This window comes from Ranitomeya variabilis, chromosome 2, assembly GCF_051348905.1.
Source record: "Ranitomeya variabilis isolate aRanVar5 chromosome 2, aRanVar5.hap1, whole genome shotgun sequence".
NCBI classification, from domain to species: Eukaryota; Metazoa; Chordata; class Amphibia; order Anura; family Dendrobatidae; genus Ranitomeya; species Ranitomeya variabilis.
This window is the reverse complement of record NC_135233.1, coordinates 266071839-266096944: the sequence shown is the minus strand read 5'-3', so window position 1 is coordinate 266096944 and position 25106 is coordinate 266071839. Positions and strand designations below refer to the sequence as shown.

At 42.8% G+C, this 25106-nt stretch overlaps 1 protein-coding gene across 3 annotated transcripts in view; it reads left to right on the top strand.

Annotated features, from left to right (window-relative positions):
- The window catches only part of EDA2R (ectodysplasin A2 receptor), a 42475-nt gene extending 18288 nt beyond the window's left edge, over positions 1 to 24187 (top strand). For 2 of the 3 annotated variants that reach the window (XM_077284916.1, XM_077284917.1), the window contains exons 4-10: positions 2985 to 3157; positions 3683 to 3768; positions 3850 to 4017; positions 8883 to 9020; positions 11809 to 12245; positions 13513 to 13555; positions 19989 to 24187. In XM_077284916.1, coding sequence (XP_077141031.1) covers positions 2985 to 3157; positions 3683 to 3768; positions 3850 to 4017; positions 8883 to 9020; positions 11809 to 12245; positions 13513 to 13555; positions 19989 to 20257 — 1314 coding nt within the window. In that variant the 3' untranslated portion in view covers positions 20258 to 24187. The remainder of the gene's footprint in view (positions 1 to 2984; positions 3158 to 3682; positions 3769 to 3849; positions 4018 to 8882; positions 9021 to 11808; positions 12246 to 13512; positions 13556 to 19988) is intronic. The other variant, XM_077284918.1, reaches the window with a different exon arrangement.
- The last annotated feature ends 919 nt before the right edge of the window (positions 24188 to 25106 follow it).

Sequence of the window (25106 nt, the reverse complement as noted above, 5' to 3'; positions counted from 1 at the left end):
TTGACCAGCAATTTCTCATTTTTACAACACCATTTTTTTTTTTAGGGACCACATCTCATTTGACGTCATTTTGAGGGGTCTATATGATAGAAAATACCCAAGTATGACACCATTCTAAAAACTGCACCCCTCAAGGTGCTCAAAACCACATTCAAGAAATTTATTAACCCTTCAGGTGTTTCACAGGAATTTTTGGAATGTTTAAATAAAAATTAACATTTAAATTTTTTTTACACAAAATTTATTTCAGCTCCAATTTGTTTTATTTTACCAAGGGTAACAGGAGAAAATGGACGACAAAAGTTGTTGTACAATATGTCCTGAGTACGCTGATACCCCATATGTGGGGGTAAACCACTGTTTGGGCGCATGGCAGAGCTCGGAAGGGAAGGAGCGCCATTTGGAATGCAGACTTAGATGGATAGGTCTGCAGGCGTCACGTTGCATTTGCAGAGCCCCTGATGTACCCAAACAGTAGAAACCCCCAAAAGTGACCCCATATTGGAAACTAGACCTCCCAAGGAACTTATCTAGATGTGTTGTGAGAACTTTGAACCCCCAAGTGTTTCACTACAGTTTACAACGCAGAGCCGTGAAAATAAAAAATCTTTTTTTTCCCACAAAAATGATTTTTAGCCCCCCAAATTTATATTTTCCCAAGGGTAACAAGAGAACTTGGACCCCAAAAGTTGTTGTCCAATTTGTCCCGAGTACGCTGATGCCCCATATGTTGGGGTAAACCCCTGTTTGGGTTCGCGGGAAAGCTCGGAAGGGAAGGAGCACTGTTTTACTTTTTCAATGCAGAATTGGCTGGAATTGAGATTGGACGCCATGTCGCGTTTGGAGAGCCCCTGATGTGCCTAAACAGTGGAAACTCCCCAATTCTAACTGAAACCCTAATCCAAACACACCCCTAACCCTAATCCCAACGGTAACCCTAACCACACCCCTAACCCTGACACACCCCTAACTCTAATCCCAACCCTAATCCCAACCGTAAATGTAATCCAAACCCTAACCCTAACTTTAGCCCCAACCCTATCCCTAACTTTAGCCCCAACCCTAACCCTAACTTTAGCTCCAACCCTAGCCCAAACCCTAACCCTAACCCTAGCCCCAACCCTAACCCTAACTTTAGCCCCAACCCTAACTTTAGCTCCAACCCTAGCCCCAACCCTAACCCTAGCCCTAACCCTAGCCCTAACCCTAATGGGAAAATGGAAATAAATACATTTTTTTAATTTTATTATTTTTCCCTAACTAAGGGGGTTATGAAGGGGGGTTTGATTTACTTTTATAGCATTTTTTATAGCGGATTTTTATGATTGGCAGCCGTCACACACTAAAAGACGCTTGTTATAGCAAAAAAGTTTTTGCGTCTCCACATTTTGAGACCTATAATTTTTCCATATTTTGGTCCACAGAGTCATGTGAGGTCTTGTTTTTTGCGGGACGAGTTGACGTTTTTATTTGTAACATTTTCGGACACGTGACAGTTTTTGATCGCTTTTTATTCCAATTTTTGTGAGGCAGATTGACAAAAAACCAGGTATTCATGAATTTCTTTTGGGGGAGGCGTTTATACCGTTCCACGTTTGGTAAAATTGATAAAGCAGTTTTATTCTTCGGGTCAGTACGATTACATTTATACCTCATTTATATCATTTTTTTATGTTTTGGCGCTTTTATACGATAAAAACTATTTTATAGAATAAATAATTATTTTTGCATCTTTTTATTCTGAGGACTATAACTTTTTTATTTTTTCTTTGATAACGCTGTATGGCAGCTCGTTTTTTGCGGGACAAGTTGACGTTTTCAGCGGTACCATGGTTATTGATATCTGTCTTTTTGATCGCGTGTTATTTCACTTTTTGTTCGGCGGTATGAGAATAAAGCATTGTTTTTTGCCTCGTTTTTTTTTTTCTACGGTGTTCACTGAAGGGGTTAACTAGTGATATAGTTTTATAGGTGGGGTCGTTACGGACGCGGCGATACTAAATATGTGTACTTTTATTGTTTTTTTTTTATTATTTAGATAAAGAAATGTATTTATGGGAATAATATATTTTTTTTTTCTTTATTTAGGAATTTTTTTTTTATTTTTTTTTTACACATGTGGAATTTTTTTTTTAAACTTTTTTACTTTGTCCCAGGGGGGGACATCACAGATCGCTGATCTGACAGTTTGCACAGCACCGCGGCCATCTTGGATCCGGGCACCTGCAGCGAGGAGGAGGTAAGAGACCCTCGCAGCAACGCGATCACATCGCGTTGCTCCGGGGGTCTCAGGGAAGCCCGCAGGGAGCCCCCTCCCTGCGCGATGCTTCCCGGTACCGCCGGCACACTGCGATCATGTTTGATCGCGGTGTTCCGGGGGTTAATGTGCCGGGGGCAGTCCGTGACCGCTCCTGGCACATAGTGCCGGATGTCAGCTGCGATAGTCAGCTGACACCCTGCCGCGATCGGCCGCGCTCCCCACGTGAGTGCCGCCGATCGCACTGGACGTACTATCCCGTCGGTGGTCATACGGGCCCACCCCACCTCAACGGGATAGTACGTCCGATGTCAGAAAGGGGTTAAAATTGATCTTGGGAAGTTAGAGTCAGTTCAAAGGTGGGTAACTAGATTATTACATGGTATGGAAGTCCTCTCCTATTATGAGAAATTGAAAAAGTCGGGCTTGTTTAGCTTAGACAAAAAGATGTCTCAGGAGATGTCCTTTATATGTATAAATACATTTGTGGTCAATACAAAGGACTGGCCAAAGACCTTACAAAGAACCAGGGGACATTCATTACCTGTGGAAGAAAGTCATCTAAGTAAGAAAGGATTCTTTATAGTTAGAGCAGGGGAATGCCGAACCTCCAGCACTAGTGTTGATAGATGCTATAACAGCATTTTAAAAAGGATTAGACACTTTTCTGACAACACATGTATTGCTGCACTCTCTCATGTATTTCTGTTTACCTGTCTTCTCGTAGGACTGCGGCAGTGGGAGAGAAAGTCAGTGTCTGCCTTGTAGGCCAGGGAGATACAAAGAAGAGCGAGGACATCACCACTGCCTGCGCTGCCTCAATTGTGCAGTAATTAACCGCAGTCTAAAAGTGAACTGCTCTTTAGTATCTAACGCTATCTGTGGGGATTGTCTGCCGGGGTAAGCATCAATTTCGATACATTTTAATTATTCTTCTGCTTTTGGGTCTTAGTTTGTCCTCTCAGACTGGCATATTGTAAGATACCTGGAAGTCAGCAAACATTATTGATAACTTGTGAAACAGCTCAGTGACAACCTCTGAATCACTCTTATTAGTCACGATTCACATTAAGGCTGTGTGCTCACGTTGCAGATTTTTTGCGTTTTTTTGCGTTTTTTCGCTATAAAAACGCAAAAAAACGCATACATTATGCTTCCCATCATTTAGAATGCATTCCGCATGGATTACGTTGTGCCCAAAATAAATAACTGCAGCTCACTGTTATCCCAGCACAAAAAGTGGCTCCACATTGTCCCTCTTATGGTACATGGCCTCCACACCGTCTCCCCTTACATACTATGACCTCCCCACCGTCCCCTTTTGTACTATGACCTCCACACCATCCCCCCGATATAACATGACCTCTTTCACTTTTTGCAGACAGTAGGAGCGTCAGTAAACCTAATTTCATTATTTTTTTTCAGGTTTTATAGTAAAACCCGGATAGGTGGATTTCGTGAGCTCGAGTGCTTCCCATGTACGGCTCACACTCCTCGTACAGAGAGTCAGTGTAAGTTCTCTATCTATGTATAATGTTCTTACAGTGGGCTTATATATAAGACTGAAGTGTGAATCATTTCTGATATTACAGGTTACCCCAAGTCTGGGCCGGGGCAGCCTACCAGTACTACCGCTCCTCCTCGGGATCCTGTACTTCTAGTGGCTGTTATAATGGTGGCCCTGGCATTAATTTTGGTTACTCTGGTGACCTTCTCAGTGATTTGTTGTGGACGCTTCTTGAAACGTCAGTTCCACCGCGGTAAGTTATGTTATGTTTTGTGCAATCTTTTAGTGGCGGTATGTCTGAGTGCCAATATATTGCTCGCCAGTAATGGTTCACATTTAAGCTGTATTAATGCTGGTTATCAGTCAGTCTGTGGTAGGACATAAAATCCTGTAATAAGACTCTATATCTAGCAAATAGGCACAGTGCTTATACATATTAAGCCCCATGGGTACTGTAAAAAGTAAATATGTTACATAAACAGTCATACATCACTACAGCAAATAATCTTTGGCAAGCCCTACAGCAGTATGAAACTGTACAATAAAAGCCAGAATATTTTGGTGGATGCCTGAACCACACAACATGAGAAGAAACATTGTTGAAACAGTTTTTTTTTAAAACTTTTTAGGATTCCACTTTCACAAATTTATACCCTTATTGTACTTGTGCTACGTGTTAACCGAAGAAAGACAGCCCGTCCTTAAAAATTGCACTAATCAGTTATATACTAAAAAAGATATATTGAGTGTGTATGAAATCTATATATTGGTATTAAAGTGATAATTTATATTCTTATAGCGCCAACATATTCTGCATCGTTTTACCAGACGTAACAAACAAGTAATTGAATCAGAAGAATAAATAAAAGTTAAAAATGAGCTAAGAGCTTACAATCTAAATGGAGTAAGAGCAATGACACGATAGGTACCGTATATACTCGAGTATAAGCCGACCCGAGTATAAGCCGACCCCCCTAATTTTGCCACAAAAAACTGGGAAAACTTATTGACTCGAGTATAAGCCTAGGGTGGAAAATGCAGCAGCTACCGGTGAATTTCAAAAATAAAAATAGATGCTCCATACTGTTCATTATGGCCCCATAGCTGTGCCATATAGTGCTCTGCACCGTTCATTATTGCCCCATAGCTGTGCCATATAGTGCTCTGCACCATTATTGTCCCATAGCTGTGCCATACAGTGCTCTGCACCATTATTGCCCCATAGCTGTGCCATATAGTGCTCCGCACCATCCATTATTGCCCCATAGCTGTGCCATACAGTGCTCTGCACCATTATTGCCCCATAGCTGTGCCATATAGTGCTCTGCACCGTCCATTATTGCCCCATAGCTGTGCCATACAGTGCTCTGCACCATTATTGCCCCATAGCTGTGCCATACAGTGCTCTGCACCATTATTGCCCCATAGCTGTGCCATACAGTGCTCTGCACCATTATTGCCCCATAGCTGTGCCATATAGTGCTCTGCACCATTATTGCCCCATAGCTGTGCCATATAGTGCTCTGCACCGTTCATTATTGCCCCATAGCTGTGCCATATAGTGCTCTGCACCATTATTGTCCCATAGCTGTGCCATACAGTGCTCTGCACCATTATTGCCCCATAGCTGTGCCATATAGTGCTCCGCACCGTCCATTATTGCCCCATAGCTGTGCCATACAGTGCTCTGCACCATTATTGCCCCATAGCTGTGCCATATAGTGCTCTGCACCGTCCATTATTGCCCCATAGCTGTGCCATACAGTGCTCTGCACCATTATTGCCCCATAGCTGTGCCATACAGTGCTCTGCACCATTATTGCCCCATAGCTGTGCCATACAGTGCTCTGCACCATTATTGCCCCATAGCTGTGCCATATAGTGCTCTGCACCATTATTGCCCCATAGCTGTGCCATATAGTGCTCTGCACCGTCCATTATTGCCCCATAGCTGTGCCATACAGTGCTCTGCACCATTATTGCCCCATAGCTGTGCCATATAGTGCTCTGCACCATTACTGCCCCATAGCTGTGCCATATAGTGCTCTGCACCATTATTGCCCCATAGCTGTGCCATACAGTGCTCTGCACCATTATTGCCCCATAGCTGTGCCATATAGTGCTCTGCACCATTATTGCCCCATAGCTGTGCCATATAGTGCTCTGCACCATTATTGCACCATAGCTGTGCCATACAGTGCTCTGCACCGTCCATTATTGCCCCATAGCTGTGCCATATAGTGCTCTGCACCATTATTGCCCCATAGCTGTGCCATATAGTGCTCTGCACCGTTCATTATTGCCCCATAGCTGTGCCATATAGTGCTCTGCACCATTACTGCCCCATAGCTGTGCCATACAATGCTCTGCACCATTATTGCCCCATAGCTGTGCCATATAGTGCTCTGCACCATTATTGCCCCATAGCTGTGCCATACAGTGCTCTGCACCATTATTGCCCCATAGCTGTGCCATACAGTGCTCTGCACCATTATTGCCCCATAGCTGTGCCATACAGTGCTCTGCACCATTATTGCCCCATAGCTGTGCCATATAGTGCTCTGCACCATTATTGCCCCATAGCTGTGCCATATAGTGCTCTGCACCATTGCCCCATAGCTCTGCCATATAGTGCTCTGCACCGTCCATTATTGCCCCATAGCTGTGCCATATAGTGCTCTGCACCATTATTGCCCCATAGCTGTGCCATATAGTGCTCTGCACCATTATTGCCCCATAGCTGTGCCATACAGTGCTCTGCACCGTCCATTATTGCCCCATAGCTGTGCCATATAGTGCTCTGCACCATTATTGCCCCATAGCTGTGCCATATAGTGCTCTGCACCGTTCATTATTGCCCCATAGCTGTGCCATATAGTGCTCTGCACCATTATTGCCCCATAGCTGTGCCATATAGTGCTCTGCACCGTTCATTATTGCCCCATAGCTGTGCCATATAGTGCTCTGCACCATTATTGCCCCATAGCTGTGCCATATAGTGCTCTGCACCATTATTGCCCCATAGCTGTGCCATATAGTGCTCTGCACCATTATTGCCCCATAGCTGTGCCATACAGTGCTCTGCACCATTATTGCCCCATAGCTGTGCCATATAGTGCTCTGCACCATTATTGCCCCATAGCTGTGCCATATAGTGCTCTGCACCATTGCCCCATAGCTGTGCCATATAGTGCTCTGCACCGTCCATTATTGCCCCATAGCTGTGCTGCTGCTGCAATAAAAATAATAAAACACATACTCACCTCTCTTGCAGCTCCTCGGCGCCATCTTCCCGGCGTCTCCCTGCACTGACTGATCAGGCAGAGGGCGGCGCGCACACTATATGCGTCATCGCGCCCTCTGACCTGCACAGTCAGTGAGGAGAGAGAGAGACGCCGGGAAGATGGAGACAGCGCCCGGCGTGTGGAACGAGGACAGGTGAATATGCGATACTTACCTGCTCCCGGCGTCCCGCTCCTTCCCCCGGACAGCTGGTCTTCGGTGCCGCAGCCTCTTCCTCTATCAGCGGTCACCGGCACCGCTTCATTAGAGAAATGAATAGGCGGCTCCGCCCCTATGGGAGGTGGAGCAGCCTATTCATTTCTCTAATGAGCGGTCCCACGTGACCGCTCAGGGGAAGAGGCTGCTGCACCCGGAGACCGTGTGACAGGCAGGGGGAGCGACAGGAGCGCCGGGACTAGGTGAGTATGCATCAGCGCCCTCTCCCCCTCACCCGCCGACCCCACCGCCGACCGTGACTCGAGTATAAGCCGAGGGGGCACTTTCAGCCCAAAAATTTGGGCTGAAAATCTCGGCTTATACTCGAGTATATACGGTATATGTTGCTTATCCTAATCCCGGGACCAGTCCCCTGTGTTAGCACTGGAAATATACAGTACGTACATCTAGGACTATATATACATATACGCTTGAAATTGTTTCAGAAAATGAAATATTTATCCCAGAAAATTATTGCAATTACACATGTTTTGTTGTACACATGGTTATTTCCTTTGGAGTGCATTGGAAGAACATAAAACAGCTGAGAAAAAAAGGCAAATTGGACATAATTTTACACAAAATCCCAAAAATGGGCCGAACAAAATTGATGGCACCTTTCCAAAATTATAGGTCAACAACTTTGTTTCAAGCATGTGATGCTCGTTTTAACTCACCTGTGGCAAGTAACAGGTGCGTACAATTTGAAAATCAGCAATGGGAAAAAAAATCTAATTTATTCGATTATTATTAAAAATAATACATGTTGGTTGCACAAGTGAAGTCCAGGGGGGTACAAGACCGGCGCATTTCGACTAGGGAGTCTTAGTCATGGTCTAAAACCAGATAAAAAGGTGAGAAGTTGACTACTTGTTTGCATTGTCTGTCTGTGTGTGCAACACTTAGCATGGAGAACAGAAAGAGGAGAAAAGAACTGTCCGAGTCCCTTTCTCTGTTTTGTGTGTCGTTCCAATTCACACAAAGGAAATAAACGTGTATAACAAAACGTGCAATTGCAATCATTTCCTGGAGCAATGTCAAGGGTGCCAACACTTTTGACCATGACTGTATGTACATACATACACAAACCCATACAATTTGTGTTAGCTGAACCTTGAAATCTCACAAAACCAAGGTCTGTCAACTGAGCACAAGCTGACCTTGTCACCAGCTGAGCTCAACTGCGAATATACAGTATTTATATGTGTGTGTTTGTATATATCTATACATCTGCATGGCGTTGTGTCATTGTTTGGGCCAACACGGATGTAGATATCTAGCTGAGGACAATGAGCGGACAGGGTCAACTGATGACGAGGACAGCTTGTGCTCAGGTGATAGACTCTGGTTTTGCCTGAATCTATGTGTCTTTATTAAGCCCCTCGCATTGTCCTACCCGCCTATTTCCCTGAAGCAATATTAACACGGCCATATGGCATCACATTTGGATTAAATGCAATAATGTGGCTCCTAGTTATGGTCTTGATTTCCATAAAATGACCTCTTCTTTGCCAGTACTTTCATTTTGGTATTCTTTTTTTTTTGCATTGAACGATTCTAACTTTGTAAAAGATTTCATGATTTTAGTAAACTTACACGGTTCAACGTATTATTTTTCAGCTTTCCGAAGGTCACAGGATTTTTTAGGGCAACCTGGTCAGTTGGATGATGGACGCGGAGAGTGTGCACACTGCCCTAGTGAACAACAAATTCCTCCATGCTGTTTTGGTACAACTGGCATTTCTGACCAAGTACAAGGTGAGGCTTTCACTTTTATCTTGGTCATTCCAAGCATTTCTGAGGTCTTCACATCTGTACTACACATCATATACTACATACATGAGAAAGGCAGAACCCCACTTCTAAGTGACAAATGTTTATTCACCTCCACAATGTTTTTTCAACTCTCTGGTCCACTTCGATGTTAGCCATCACATCTGTGTAAAAAGGGTTGTCCAGTAAAAGAAGTAGTAAAATAAGTGACTCTTATCCCCATTGATCCCCCGCACCTCCCACTTTTCTGGTCCCTGTTGGTCTCTATATCGTGGTCCTGATGTCTCACTTTGGAATTAGATGGAAATTCCTGCTAAGGCCAGTAATTGGCTGAGCAGACATTTACATCTGTTTCTGGTTTGACAAGACAGGACTAGAAAGTACAGGCCAGCATGGACCAAGTAAGCATCAGATCAAGAGCTGCAGAAGGTTGGTGAGGGTATTTTCTCGTGAACCTCTTTGATATAATGTGAATCTCCTGGACAACACTTTTAGAACAAGCTGATCCATGTAAGTCTTGCTTATAGTGGACATGTATGTCTTGGCGTGGTTGCTCCATTCTTCGTATGGAGAATGGCTATGTTCATAAATTGGTCCCCAGTTTATTTTCGTAAATATATTGCTTTGTATAGCCACTTTAACCATGGTGGCTGTACTGTAGAAAAGTGTGAACGATCGCAAGACGATGGCCAATCTGTCGGTGCTTGTGGATGCATAGTACATTGTTCACGAGAAGAATATATTACAAAGTGTCTATTCGGTGGAAATCGATTCAGCGGCGTGCAGCTTTCATATGCCAGAAAATAGCGGTATGAGTAGGATATTTTACCAGCACATATTTGATACTTTGGTTTACAGTTAAAAAAGGGGACATAAAAATGAGATTATGTTGCTAATTAGCTTTAGTTTGTCTTTTTTGTATGTCCTGTGGATATGCCATAAATGTGTGAGATGAGACAACCTCTTTACATTTTGGGAGAATGGTCTTTCTGCAGCAACAGCCAGAAAAGAGGGGTTTTGTGAAATTAAAAATATTTTTTACTTTTTTTTTCTTTTTACTAAACCTATTGTTACATTTGTCCTGTTATTGTAGCTAAACCCTTTGTGGCTGGGGCTCTTTTTGCAATAAACCGCATACAAGAAAATCCCTCGAAAGAAGACCTATTACCAGGCCAGAAAATGTCAGTTTTTACTCTTATTTTATACCTGCTGCTCCCTTCAGTATTTTGTGTTTTTTTTTGTTTTTTATAAATCCGCCATACAGTTTGAGAGAAGCGGGCATTTTTTTTAATTTAGTGCTACATTTTATGGTCTTTATCAAACGGGTGGCTTTAGGCTGCTTTGCATTTGTGGGCAACTCCCCCGTGATAAATATTAGCACCAAATTAAGAGGCCCAGATCCTTGGTGAGTTAAAAAAAAACAACAGATTGGAATACTTTGGAGCAGCAGTAATAGGAGCAAAAATTGGCCTAATTTAAGTTGGTTAATCTGCAAGTTAATAGTGTTATGAAGGTGCCCGTCCGCATTACTTAAAGTGCGACACTGGGCAGAAAGTTAAATTTATTTCTCTCGTGACCTGCTGGCTTTCAGTCATGGAGGCGTGCCCAGAGAACTCCAGTCACCACTCACAGCACTGAGAGTGGTGGCTGTGAGCATGTACCAACACTGACTGACAGCCAGCTTTACACTGAGGCACTGCATAGCCGACTGTCAGTCAGTGCTGTGAGCAGTAACTGTGATTGCTCCTGGCACATCTGTAAGGGTACTGTCACACAGTGGCACTTTTGTCGCTACGATGGTACGATCCGTGACGTTCCAGCGATATCCATACGATATCGCTGTGTCTGACACGCAGCAGCGATCAGGGACCCTGCTGAGAATCGTACGTCGTAGCAGATCGTTTGGAACTTTCTTTCGTCGCTGGATCTCCCGCTGTCATCGCTGGATCGTTGTGTGTGACAGCGATCCAGCGATGCGTTCGCTTGTTACCAGGGTAAACATCGGGTTACTAAGCGCAGGGCCGCGCTTAGTAACCCGATGTTTACCGTGGTTACAAGCGTAAAAGTAAAAAAAAAACAAACAGTACATACTTACATTCCGGTGTCTGTCCCCCGGCGTTCTGCTTCTCTGCACTGTGAGCGCCGGCCAGCCGGAAAGCGAGCACAGCGGTGACGCGGTGACGTCACCGCTGTGCTTTCCGGCTGGCGCAGACACAGTGCGGAGAAGCAGAACGCCGGGGGACAGACACCGGAATGTAAGTATGTACTGTTTGTTTTTTTTTACTTTTACGCTGGTAACCAGGGTAAACATCGGGTTACTAAGCGCGGCCCTGCGCTTAGTAACCCGATGTTTACCCTGGTTACCCGGGGACCTCGGCATCGTTGGTCGCTGGAGAGCTGACTGTGTGACAGCTCTCCAGCGACCACACAACGACTTACCAACGATCACGGCCAGGTCGTATCGCAGGTCGTGATCGTTGGTAAATCGTATAGTGTGACAGTACCCTAAGACTGAAAACTGACGGTTCCTGGGAGAGAAAAAGATTAGGTTCTGCACTTTCAGTACAGCCGCCGGGCACTTTCACAATGCTATTAACCTATAGATTAACCCTATATCTGCAGGTTAATAGCATTATCAGACCTGACAGATTTCCTTTAAATGTGTCAAGACCCCATAAAGAGCATGAAATTAAACTGATCTTTTAGCAGTAATACAAGAGAGGAAATGAGACATTAGTCTAACTATATTCAAAGTGTTTCATTTGTTTCATAGCAGGGCAACTAGAAGAAGTAAATGTGATATCAAAGAGCAATACCTCAAATTCCTGCACTGTTGCCACGGCGTTATGTTCCCTGCCACCATCCATGGAGATTTATGCCATGCCTTCTCCACCTGTGAAGTCTCACTATTCCCGAAGTGTGTCGGAGACTCAGCCATTGATCCGAAATTCAGGCTGTAGTGACTGCTTCTCCGGCTGTGGAGCTTCTGCGGAGTCCAACCAAGGTGTGGTGGAGCCACCTCCAGCTCAGACTCATTCCTGTGCATCAGAGAAGCAGCACTGGTCTCATGCACCAGTTGAATGCACCGAGCTGGATTTAGAGAACTTCTCCTCAGAAGATCCCAGTCAGGCTCACTCAAGAATAAGCGAGAGCCATCAAACCTGTTCCTGCCCCACGCCAGCCGCATCCGGCACAAGTGCCCAGGATGAGGTAAGATACTTTGTCAGTGTGAGGTTATACTGATCTAATACTTAGTCACAGCTTTATAATACACCTTCAGGTAATAGAACATGAGTACAGTCATAGCATAAACCAAAGGACAGTATGGCACAAGTATACAACCCTGTAAGTGTGACACGTGCAAAGCTTCAATGGAAATGCATAGGGAAACACCTAAGACCTGTATGGTGGCCACGCAGCATCCCTGAAAATGTATTACTATAGATAACTAAGAGAATATAATAAGAGAAATGTCATTATAAATGAATTCGTAGGTACCATTAACCCATTGAGGGCCTTTTTTTTTCTGCTTTTTGGTATCTTCAGTTTTAGATCAGATTGAGTAAGTTTTTTTTTTTTACATGCGTTTTTATCGCGTTTTTGATTCAGCATTTTTGCCTCTTTTTGAGATGTCATTCTTTTGATATTTCCTGGTATTTGGCTTTGAGAAACTGTTATTGATATAGTCATGTAAGGATTACAGTAGTTTTTGAAACGTTTCCACCACGAAAATGCATTACAAACACATGTGCGGGTTTTTATTTGCGTATTTTCTGTATCTAATTAAGTCTATGGGTAAATTCTGCACAAAAAACTCAGCATATCCGCAAGGAAAGATGATATGTTGTGGATTGGAAACACGCACTGCAGGTCAGTTTATGCTGATTAAAAAAGAAAGCGCACCCTACTGCAACTGTAGTACTCTGCGTTCCAGAAACCCACCCAAAACTCATCATGGTCACACAGTAATAAGTAAAGACAGATCACGGATTGCACCAGTTGCTGTGTGAGAGTATCATTAATACTCAGATTTGTGGGTGGTTTTGCTGTCAGACTCAGATCAGAAACAGACATGCCTTCATGATTTCTTTTTTGTGTACACACGGTCCGCAAAATTACAGACATGGAAGCTGCACCACAGACTAAAGTGGGTTTTAACTCTAAAATATGGGCATGAACACATGCGTGGTACTCACATGACTGATGAGGCCTAAGGATGTAATCTACTTGGACGGAATGAGCAATTGCTCTACTTTCCCTTTGTACAAATGTTGATAAGTCACCCGTACAGCCCAAAATCTGGTGACATCCTAACTGTATAAGCTATAAATTCATAGCGTCTTTCTCCCTACAGTGCCCTGTAATTTAAAGTACTGGCATATTTCAATTAATATTTAATGCTTCAAATGTAGATTTTTAAAAATATTTTCTAATAATAAAATTTTTAAAACTTATTTCATATATTTATTTCTTCTAGGCAAGTGATGATCTTGTGTCTTGCTTGAATACTTCCACTCTAGGTAAGTGTCAAATTAGTTAATTAAAGGTGACAGGCCAATATGTTTATTCCTCAATTAGTGTATTAGTGTGGCAATTCTTTAAGGCTTGGGTTACACATTGCCATTTTGTAGCGCTACTGATTGATTTTTATTGATTTTAACTATTTACAGCTGTGGTCTAAAGCAATATAGTGAGTTGTATACAATAGGGGACACTAGCTGCGATTTAAGGCTGGAGTCACACTAGCCTATAAAAAATTGGTCTGATGTTGATCCAAAAAAGTAGGACAAGTGTCATGCGATTACACTGTGATTTTTCTCAACAGGCATCCATATGACATCCGTATGACATTCGTATTCAATTCACTGCAATACGTTTTTAGCATCATCTTTTACAAACTGTAATTCTCTATGTAATTTAAAGCTAGTTTTTAAACTAATTAATAAATCTGATATACAGGTATAGATAGAACGATAGAAAGATACCCGTGATACACATAATTGATGCCATTCATATGTAGTTTACGGTACATGTATTTAGCTAATAAATGAAAAAAATGTGAGGCCCCCCCCTATATTTTTAATAACCAGTTGAGGGAAAGCAGGCAGCTGTGAGCTGGTCTTATTATGCTGGGAAGGGACCAATATCCATGCACCTTTCCGGCATATTAATATCGGTCTCAGCTAGGGGAAACTGTAACATCAAGTAACATCAAGCCCAGGTGTTAGTAATGGAGAGGCATCTGTCAGGCAACCCCATTACTAACTCAGTAGTCAAAAGAAAGAAACACATACACAGAAAAGTCCTTGAATTATAAAACGCACTCACCGACAATTACCCTATTTTACCCATTTATTACAAAAAACCCTCCATACCTGTACAGTTTTATCCAAAATATGGATGTCCCATGACGATCCCCAACTCTGCTACATCTGGAGACTGTGATGAGTTGTGACCTCAGTAACGTTACCACTCACCATGGCCACCGCAACACAGAGAGTAGCGTGAGAACCAGCGGCAGTGATAAGCGGTGACACCATTAAGATTATCTGTCCAGATTTATCCATAAAATGAATGTCCCACGACGATCCCCAACTCTGCTGCATCTGGAGGCCGTGATGAGTGGTGACATCAGTAACGTTACCGCTCTCCCCGGCCGCTGGAACACACTGAGGGTAATGTGAGCACCAACCGCAGTGATAAGCGGTGACACCATTAAGGTAACGGTAGGTCTCAGCCAACGGTTCTCACGGTAAACTCTGTGTGAGCCACAGAGGACAGCGTGTGAGCCGGCCAGCTGTGAACTGTGGTGACCTACGGAATTCACCGCAGTTCACAGCTGGTGGCTCTTCACAGAGGTTACCATGAGTGACGGTGACTGTGGCTTGCACGAGCATATATTCTCCCATGCAAGAGAATCGGATCAGTTATGTTAATAACACTGTGATCAAACTCATATTTTAGTTTGATCAGAGTGTCAGCTTAGCGTGATCTGATTCTCTCAGATTAGAGAATCGTAGCACATGTCATCTGAGTGCAGTCTGATGTTTTCCACACACCCATAGACTTGAATGGGTGAGTGGCATCCAATTTGGGCAGCAACTCGCAGTATACTGCAATATTTTTATCATGCCAAATTGATATGAGAAAAAAAATGTGGTCAGCACTGCCCCAGAGTATAATATTGGCCCGAGTGCTATCAGATAAAACATCAGACAGCACTCGTCCGGTGTATATGTTCATGTGAGCTAGCCCTTACACACATACTAGTTAAGTGATTGCTTTTCAGGTTGGACCATACTGTCCATGCTACTGACTTTTGATGGCATCTGCTCACCTTCTATTGTGTTAACAGATTTTTGTGTTAGTTTCTTTTGGCTTACATCTCCACCTCCTTACATCTTCTGTGCATGCAGATGTCTTAGTATTTTACTGTAGACTTTAAAGTAACATCAGGCTAGAGAATTTTTGAACAGGAAAAAGAACACAAAAAATAATGCTAAATATGCCATCACTGGTCCAATTATGCGTTTGCATGTGTAGCTTCTTCAGGGTGCAGGTAGGATTACTCCTGTGCCATCTTAAGTAGTACACCAATTTGATCATATGATCGGATCTTAGACAACTGCCTCACCATTATCACATTGTTGACCATGATCCTATCAATATGAAAGCTCTACCAGTTGAATATATAATATGTCAGCAACAAGCTAGTATACGTGGACCTGAAGGCACAAATGGATCATAATATTTATTTTATTTATTTATTTTACTCATTATTATATAGCGCCAGTAATACCACACCGCTTTACAGACATTATTGGCACTGTCCCCGATGGGCCTCAAAATCTAGATTCCCTATCAGTATGTCTTTGGAAGGTGGGAGGAAACCAGAGTACCCGAAGGAAACCCACACAAACACGGGGAGAACATATAAACTCCTTGCATAATGATGTATAAACATAATCAACATATATTGTTGACAAAAAATAAGAGACCACTGCACAGTTTTATAAAAATCAGCTTCTCTACATGTCTGACAGCCATTCCATTCCAGTGTCAGTTGAATTCCAACCAGAGTACACCTCACTCTACTTGATGTGCTTCTGATTAGGTGATCACCTGAACCAAATCTTATTTAACAAAGGAAGTATAAAAAACCCTGCTGTGGTGTTCACAATTCTCTTGCAGTAGGACAAGCTGGATGGCAAAACAAGTGCAAGTAATATCCCAAAAGTAATAGGAAGGAAAAAATAACTTTTAACCATGCCAAAGTAGTTGAAAAGAAAAGTCTTGAGTTAGGAAAAGAAGGGCTCAATTCTGGCTTTACTAGCAGAGGGACACCGTGAGCATCATGCTGCCTCCATCCTTAAAATGTCTAAGACGGCAGTCTATTACAACAAGGTCAAGCAGCAGTCATTGGGGACAACGAAGCTACAGACCTGCAGAGGGCGAAAAAGACTCTCCACTGACCGGGATGACTGTCATCTTATTCCAATGTCACTCAGCTACCGCAGGATGACATCAAGTGACCTACAAAAGGAATGGCAAATGGCATCTGGGGTGAAGGGCACGGCAAGAACAGTTCGTAACAGGCTCCTAGAGGCAGGACTCAAATCATGTAAAGCTAGAAAAACCATTTCATCAATGAGAAGCAAAGGAGGCCAGGCTGAAGTTTGCCAAAGACCATAAGGATTGGACCATAGAGGACTGGAGTAAGGAAATCTTTTCTGATGAGTCTAATTTTCAACTTTACGCTGCACCTGGTCATCTAATGGTTAGACAGAGACCTGGAGAGGCGTACAAGCCACAGTGTCTTGCACCCACTGTGAAATTTGATGGAGGATCGGTGATGATCTGGGGATGCTTCAGCAAGGCTGAAATTGGGCAGATTAATCTTTGTGAAGGACGTACAGTACCATTCAAAAGTTTAGGATCACTTAGAAATTTCCTTATTTTTGAAAGATAAGCACAGTTTTTTTCCAATTAAGCTGACATGAAATTATTCAGAAATACACTCTATACATTGTTAATGTGGTAAATGACTGTTCTAACTGCAAATGTCTGGTTTGTAATGCAATATCTTCATAGGTCTATAGAGGCCCATTTCCAACAACCATCACTCCAGTGTTCTTATGGTACTTTGTGTTTGCCAACTGTGTAAGAAGGCTAATGGATGGTTAGAATACCCTTGTGCAAGTATGTTAGCACAGCTGAAAACATTGGCTGATTAGAGAACCTATAAACCTGACCTTCCTTTGAGCTAGTTGATAATCTGGAGCATTACATTTGTTGGTTCCATTAAACTCTCAAAATGGCCAGAAAAAAAGAACTTTCATGTGAAACTCGACAGTCTTTTCTTGTTCTTAGAAATGAATGCCATTCCATACGAGAAATTGCCAAGAAACTGAAGATTTCCTACAACGGTGTGTAGTACTCCCTTCAGAGGAGAGCACAAACAGGCTCTAATCAGAGTAGAAAGAAGTGGGAGGCCCCGCTGCACAACTGAGCAACAAGTCAAGTACATAAGAGTCTGTAGTTTGAGAAATCGACGCCTCACAGGTCCTCAACTGGCAGCTTCATTAAATAGTACACCCAAAACGCCAGTGTCAGCGTCTACAGTGAAGAGGCGACTCTGTGATGCTGGCCTTCAGGGCAGAGTGGCAAAGAAGAAGCCATATCCGAGACTGGCTAATAAAAAGAAATGATTAATATGGGCAAAAGAACACAGACATTGGACAGAGGAAGATCGGAAAAAAAAAGTGTTTTGGACAGACGAATCCAGTGGCATAACTTGAAACTCATGGGTCCCGATGCGAAAACTCCCAACGGCTCCCCCAAATATTTAAAATCTTTAATAACAATAGTCTTTTTCTGTAGGCCAAAGGGACTTTTAGGGCCCCCTAGGCTCCAGGGCCCATGTGCGATTGCAACCTCTGCACCTGTTGTAGTTACACCCCTGGACAATTCTAAGTTTGAGGTGTTTGGATCACACAGAAGAACATTTGTAAGACGCAGGACAACTGAAAAGATGCTGGAAGAGGGCCTGAAGCCATCTGTCAAGCATGGTGGAGGTAATGTGATGGTCTGGGGTTTCTTTGGTGCTGGTAAAGTGGGAGATTTGTACAAGGTAAATTGGATTTTGTATAAGGAAGGCTATGACTCCATCTTGCAACGCCATGCCATACCCTGTGGACAGCGTTAGACTGGAGCCAATTTCATCCTACAACAGGACAATGACCCAAAGCACACCTCCAAATTATGCAAGAACTATTTAGGGAAGAAGCAGGCAGCTGGTATTCTATCTGTAATGGAGTGGCCAGCGCAGTCACCAGATCTCAGCCCCATTGAACTGTTGTGGGAGCAGCTTGACCATATAATTAGTGCCCATCAAGCCAAACCAATTAGTGGGAGGGGCTTCTGGAAGCATGGGGTGAAATTTCTCCAGATTGCCTCAGCAAATTTTAACTGCTAGAATGCCAAAGGTCTGCAATGCTGTAATTGCTGAAAAGGGAGCATTCTTTGACAAAAGCAAAGTTTGAAGGAGAAAATGATTATTTCAAATAAAAATCTTTTTTTGAACCTTGTCTATGTCTGGACTAGATTTTCAATTCATTTTGCAACTCGTTTGATTAATAAAAGTATGAGTTTTCATGGAAAACACAAAATTGTCTGGGTGACCCTAAACTTTTGAACGGTAGTGTATGAATCAAGCTGCATACAAGGTTATCCTGGAAAAACAGTTGAGTCCTCCTGCTCAGGCAAAGTTCCCCAACTCTGAGTACTGTTTTTTCCAGCAGGACAATGCGCCATGCCACACAGCTAGGTCAATCAAGGTGTGGATGAAGGACCACCACATCAAATCGCTGTCATGGGCAGCCCAATCTCCAGACCTGAACACCATTGAAAACCTCTGGAATGTACTCAAGAGGATGATGGATAGTCACAAGCCTTCAAGCAAAGAAGAACTGCTTACATTGTTGCACCAGGAGCAGTGTGACAGACTGGTGGAAAGCATGCCAAGAGGCATGAAAGCTGTGATTAAAAATCATGGTTATTCCACAAAATATTGATTTCTGAACTCTTCCTGAGTTAAAACATTAGTATTGTTGTTTCTAAATGATTATGAACTTGTCTTTTTTTGCATTTGCAAGCAATGCATTTTTTTGTTATTTTGACCATTTCTCATTTTCAAAAAATAAATGCAAAATTTGTTACTGGAAATTCGGAGACATGTTGTCAGAAGTTTATAGAATAAATGAACAATTTACATTTTACTCAAAAATATACCTATATATAATAGGTATATACAGTAATATAAAGAGAAAAATCAGACAGACTGAACATTTTGTGGTGGTCTCTTCATTTTGCCAGAGCTGTATATATATATAGAGTAATCTCCATGCAGTTTATTTCATGCCCTTTTGTGGAAACCTTTATAAACGTGTACTTCTTTCCAATCTCTGCTGTCACCTGGTGTTTTCTGGTGGTCGTATCTTGGATCAGTTGCCTTGCATTGTGTCACTTCGTTATTATTAATTTAAGTGCACGTTCTCTTGTTTTTGAGCAAATTCTTCTGGAATGCAAAATAACCTTCATGAATCAGGGCTCATATAATGCAATAATAAGGCCACGGTCAGACGTTCAGTATTTGGTCAGTATTTTACCTCAGTATGTGTAAGCCAGGACCAGGAGTGGGTGATAAATACAGAAGTGGAGCATATGTTTCTATTATACTTTTCCTCTGATTGTTCCACTCCTGGTTTTGGGTTACAAATACTGAGGTAAAATACTGACTGTGTGAACTTAGTCTGAAACTTATGGAGGAAATGAATCGGCACAAACATTTTAGATCAGTATATAAAGTGATGATCACAACTGTAGTTCCATCACTTAGTGGTGACACGTTATTGTCTGGCTCTAACAAGAAATTGTTATTTTCTTTTCTACCAGGTCTTTCCATCTCTCAAATTCCAGAGTCTTTGCTTCTGTTACTTGCACAAAAACTGGACACTGTGACTCCTGGAGCGAAAGATTTCAGGGACATTGGAATTGCTCTGGGGGTTCAGCCACATCTTGTGGACGGAATGGCAGGATTTAAGGCACTGCACGATCATCTGTCCTCTGACCTCCCGTGTACGCTGCTACACTTGGTGCACGCTCTTCAGAGGCTGCAGCGCAGAGACGCCTTGGCCTTGATCTGCTCACATTTCAGCCAGTAATGGCTGTTCTGACAAAGAACTACTGTCATTGGGTGCTGATCCATCACACAGGCAGCTTCCTCCTGCGTAGTCATCCTACAAGAAGTATTATTATACAAAGGCCCTGCTGGAACGACAGAGGTTTACTGCATCTGTGGTGGGAATAGGTCTCACTGAGGAGACACCTCCACTGCCGGGGAGACGTTCATTCACTTCTGTTTCAGAGGGAGAATCCATGGACTGGTCCGGAGCCGGGTCTAGAAGAATGCTGAGAATATTTTGTATTTAATTGTTTCTGTGATTTGACTGATAAATATTATTGTCCAATTCTTTATATTGTTGAGTATCGAACAACCACGGTGACCAGATAAATAATGGCAGCTGGTCTCTGCAGAAATCATGTCTGGTTAGTATTTTGTAATGCCTCCCGTCGTCCAGCAGATGGCAGTGCATCCCTGCTGACGGCACACCGTGTCCTATGGCGGCCGGCTGGCTGACAGGATTACTCTCATTCACACCAGGCCGAATGCAGCTTGTAGAAACATTATATAAAGGGCATGTGGCATTTTTTAACCTTTCATAACATTGGTCTTAGAATGTGCCGGTCCTTTTCATTGCCATTTCTTTAATGTGGCGTTGATTGCACTGTAACAAGGTATTATTTGGGTACATGATAAATTGACACTTGAGATTTCAATGAAATGTTGATTTATAATCAGTCAGTGGTTGACTAAGCTGAATATAACAGCGACTAGCGTATAGGTTTAGCTGTGCATCTGGTATGGTGTAGCAGAGCTTGGTTTGTTGTGGGTCACCTCACCAGTTTTATTGCTGTCCATAGAATTACAAGTCTGAACCAAGTGAATAAAACAGATGACAGACTCCGCTCTGCTGCATGTAAATAAGCCACTAGATTCAGATCGTCTCCTGAAATGTACAATGAATCACATATTCTGCCATTTTTCTACGTCTCCTCTTCACTTCTGCGCTGTGCCAGTAATACAGAACAGTGTTAGTACTCTTCGTGGCCCACGCTATTCATGAAGTAGTGTCTTGTGGGGTGGATGGAGCTGTCGTCACCTTTCCCCTGAGATTTACCTATTACTGTAATGTTCTGTCAGCTTGTACCATTGCCAACACAGTGCCCGGATATCACCCGCTATTACCGTGTGGTGAGAGAATGGTAAACGGCACGTGGCAGCATTGGTGCAATGGAGAAGACAGTATCTGAAAGCTGTGAGGGTCTAGATTGTGTTCCTTTGATATTTTTTATTTCTGTGGAGATTATGATGGTTTCCTAGCTTTTAGGTATGTCCTAATCTTATTATAGTAGATAAGATTTCACTACGGGCCCCTCTTCACATTAGGCGTTCTGGATGGCTTCAGCTGACGGACTAATGGGTATGGAGATAATGAGCTGGCATGTCCATCTTGCTGTTCTCCCGTAAGCCACCGACCGATGAGTCAGGCTGCCACTTTCTTACAGAGTTTAAATAAGGAAAGTCTCCTCACATTGGCATGCCAGGCCTGGCATGTCACTCTCCACACTCTTTTCAATAGAGAACACAGGAGCGCTCAGCAGAACTGACAGCTATGTAATGTTATGGAGGGGACCTGTCACCATGAAAATGCAGTCCAATGTGCTGCCATCATGTTATAGAGCGGGGGAAAGTAGTAGATTGACATATAGTTTAGTGAATAAAGTATTAGTATAACCTGTGATTTAATCAGTTGAACTTCTGCTGTTTCTGAAATTTTCAATCCAGTGGGTGGTCCTATCAGTGACTGACAGCTGCCTCTACATGCACACTTATACAAAGAAAGCTGTCAGTCACTGATAGGATTTTCGGTCCAGTGAGAGATCCTAGGAAGAACAGAGAACCTGTCACGTGAAAAAAAAAAACACTATTAACTTGCAGATATGGGGTTAATCTGTAGGCTAATAGGGTTTTGATCCTGCCAGAAAATAAACTGTATTCCTACCAGTAGCGTGCGGGTTTCAGTCACGGGGGCAGCACGGGTGCAGGTTCAGTCATCGCTCTGTGTATAGACAGCTGTAGCCGCGCACTCTGAGCACTGACTGACAGCCGACTGTACTCCTGATTCTGCTGTAAGTCAGGGCTATCTGTACACAGAGCGTGACTGAAACCTGAATGCTGCCGGGAGGAATAAAGTTAATTTACTCCCGGCAGTGGGGGTCTAAGTGTGGATACCGGTCAGGTTCAAAACACTATTAAGTTGCAGATTAACCCCATCTCTGCAGGTTAATTGCATTTTTTCATGTGGCACGTTCCCTTTAAATGATTAAAACACAGCTTATATCAAATCTTTTCTCACAAAACTATATATCAGTCTGCTTCTCTCGCCCTGGTTTATATCATGGTGCCTGTAGATTTTCATTGTGACAGGTCCCCTTAAGTCTCACTAATGTGATGAAGGGGAAATATCCATTCTAAGGCCACATTTACACGGTCAATATTTTACATTATTATTTGTAAGCCAAAATCAGGAGCCGGAAAAAAATGGATAAGCGAAGCATGTGTTTCTATTATACTTTTCCTCTGATTGTTCCACTCCTAGTTTTGGCTTACAAATACTGAGGTAAAATACTGACCAAATTCTGAGCGTGTGATCAGGCCTAAGATCAATACAGTGAATTTCAAATCTGCAACATGACAAATGCAATGTGAAATGTGTGGAAAATCTACTAAATCCATAGGGGTGTTAACCACTGCAAATTTTGCAGCAGATTTCCCACTGCAGAATGGTCCCGTGGGCTTGTACCCTAATTATTTTGAATTACATAAATGTACAATATTGTGTCCCGTATGATAGAGAAAATTACAATTTAAGGGGGAATCTGTCTGCTCCATAGACATTAATATATTAGGAGTATTTGTAAATTCGGTGAGATTTCTTTACTTTGGCTGCTTTCACACATCAGTCATTTGCCAATTCGCAATCCGGCGAATTTTGAAAAAAACGGATCCAGTGAATGTTGCCGCCGGATCCGTTTTTTTTTCTCATAGACATGTTTTTGCGACAGATGGCCTCACGTTTCATCCGTCGTTTGCCGGATCCTTTGAAAATTGTTTATCCGGCGGCCGGAGAAAAAGGACATAATAACGTTTTTTGTGTCCATCACCGTCTGTCGTTTGCTAGAATGGAAGCTTATGGCGCCAGCGATGGATTCCGTTTTTTTTAACTGAGCATGCTCCGATTTTTTTAGGATCCAATTAGCTGGATCAGCTAGTCGGATCCGGCGAAAAAATGGATCAGTCGCATCAGTTTTTCACAATCTGCGACGGATCCGTTTTTTTTCAACATTCGACGGATTGTGACTGATGGCAAAAAACTGATGTGTGAAAGCACAGATAATCCACCTCTTGTTTTTACACCATGAAACTAGAAAATGATGTGGGATTTTACTATACAACAAGCTGAAGCCTGAAAAGAGAGAACCGACGTGTCTGCTCTGTCTAAAACTAGAAAGGAAATCAAAATCTTTCTTCTACTCTGAATCTGATGTAGGAACACAACCTATTGTATAGAGGATCCCTGGCTATCAGCCGCCATTGTCTGCCACTTAGTATTTCACTGTACAGATTAGAGATTTGGGTCTGCAGTAGTGCGCGTCTAGTGGATGCTCAGGACTCGCTGTAGAGCCTTAGTAGGGGGCAATCATTTATTACTGGGGGTTTGTATTCTGTACATGGCATTACAAAAAACAAACAAACAAAGCTGAGTGAAAATATGTGCCAGATGTAGAAAGCAGGACCTTTAGGCACGTGATCGCCTGCTTGTTGATAGCTGTGTTATACTTGAATGTTAGGACTTGCTTCCTATGTGATCATTCGTTTTCTGATGTAATTTGTAGTAATGTTTGTGTTCTTATGAGACACCTTTGTTACTTTTGTTTTATATGGTCTTTAATTTAATAAAATGTTAATTTTTAATGTGCTGGCGTTTTACTTAAAGTATGACATAAAACAACGTTTCACCTTTGAAAGAATGTGATTGTAGCTTTTGAGTCTATGCAGTGTTCGGGTACCAGAAGATCAGTGTGTCCTAATTTATAGAAACCACTCACCACCATCTCGTCACTGGCATCTCGTGAGAGTGGGCCTCAGGAGCCATAAATTGGGATGAGATTGTGCAGTTTTGTCTTCATGTAGGAAAGCTTACAAATGGTGGGTAATAGTTACTGTACAACTAATGCAGTGTACAGCTTAGGTCTCCTTCACATATATGTGTCTCCGGTACATGAGTCGTCTGTGTTCACACATACCGGAGACATGTACACAGCCACACCTATTATAAACTATGGGGCCATGCACATGTCTGCATATTCACACATAGAGATGCAAGGGTCAATAAATGTCCATGGTTCCATGTAAACACGTACAGCACACGGATGACATGTGTGCCATACCTGTGACACGTACTGGAATAGAATACAGAATAGAAATGACTGATTTTCTTATGTGTTAAAGATGTGCAAAGATAGAGATACATTACCAGGCTGGGACGGTCCATGGTTATTGGGCCCTTCCCAACCTAAATATAGCAGCCTTCAGCCGCCCCAGAAGTGGAGCAGCACAAGAGATGCTCCAATTATGACGCTTCTCCTGGGCTCTTCCTGATGCCCTGGTGTGTTGGCAATCGGGGTAATGGGGGCTTGGAGTTGATGACATCCCTATCATGTAATAATGTCCCTGTCCTAGCCCCCTTCCTGCAGTAATGAACCATATCCTCTAATAATGGCCTCCTTTCTGTAATGTTCCTTTTCCTGGGCACCTCCATTTAATAATGTCCCCATCCAGGCCCCTTCCATTAATATTGTCAACGATCTTACACACCTTAGTATCAC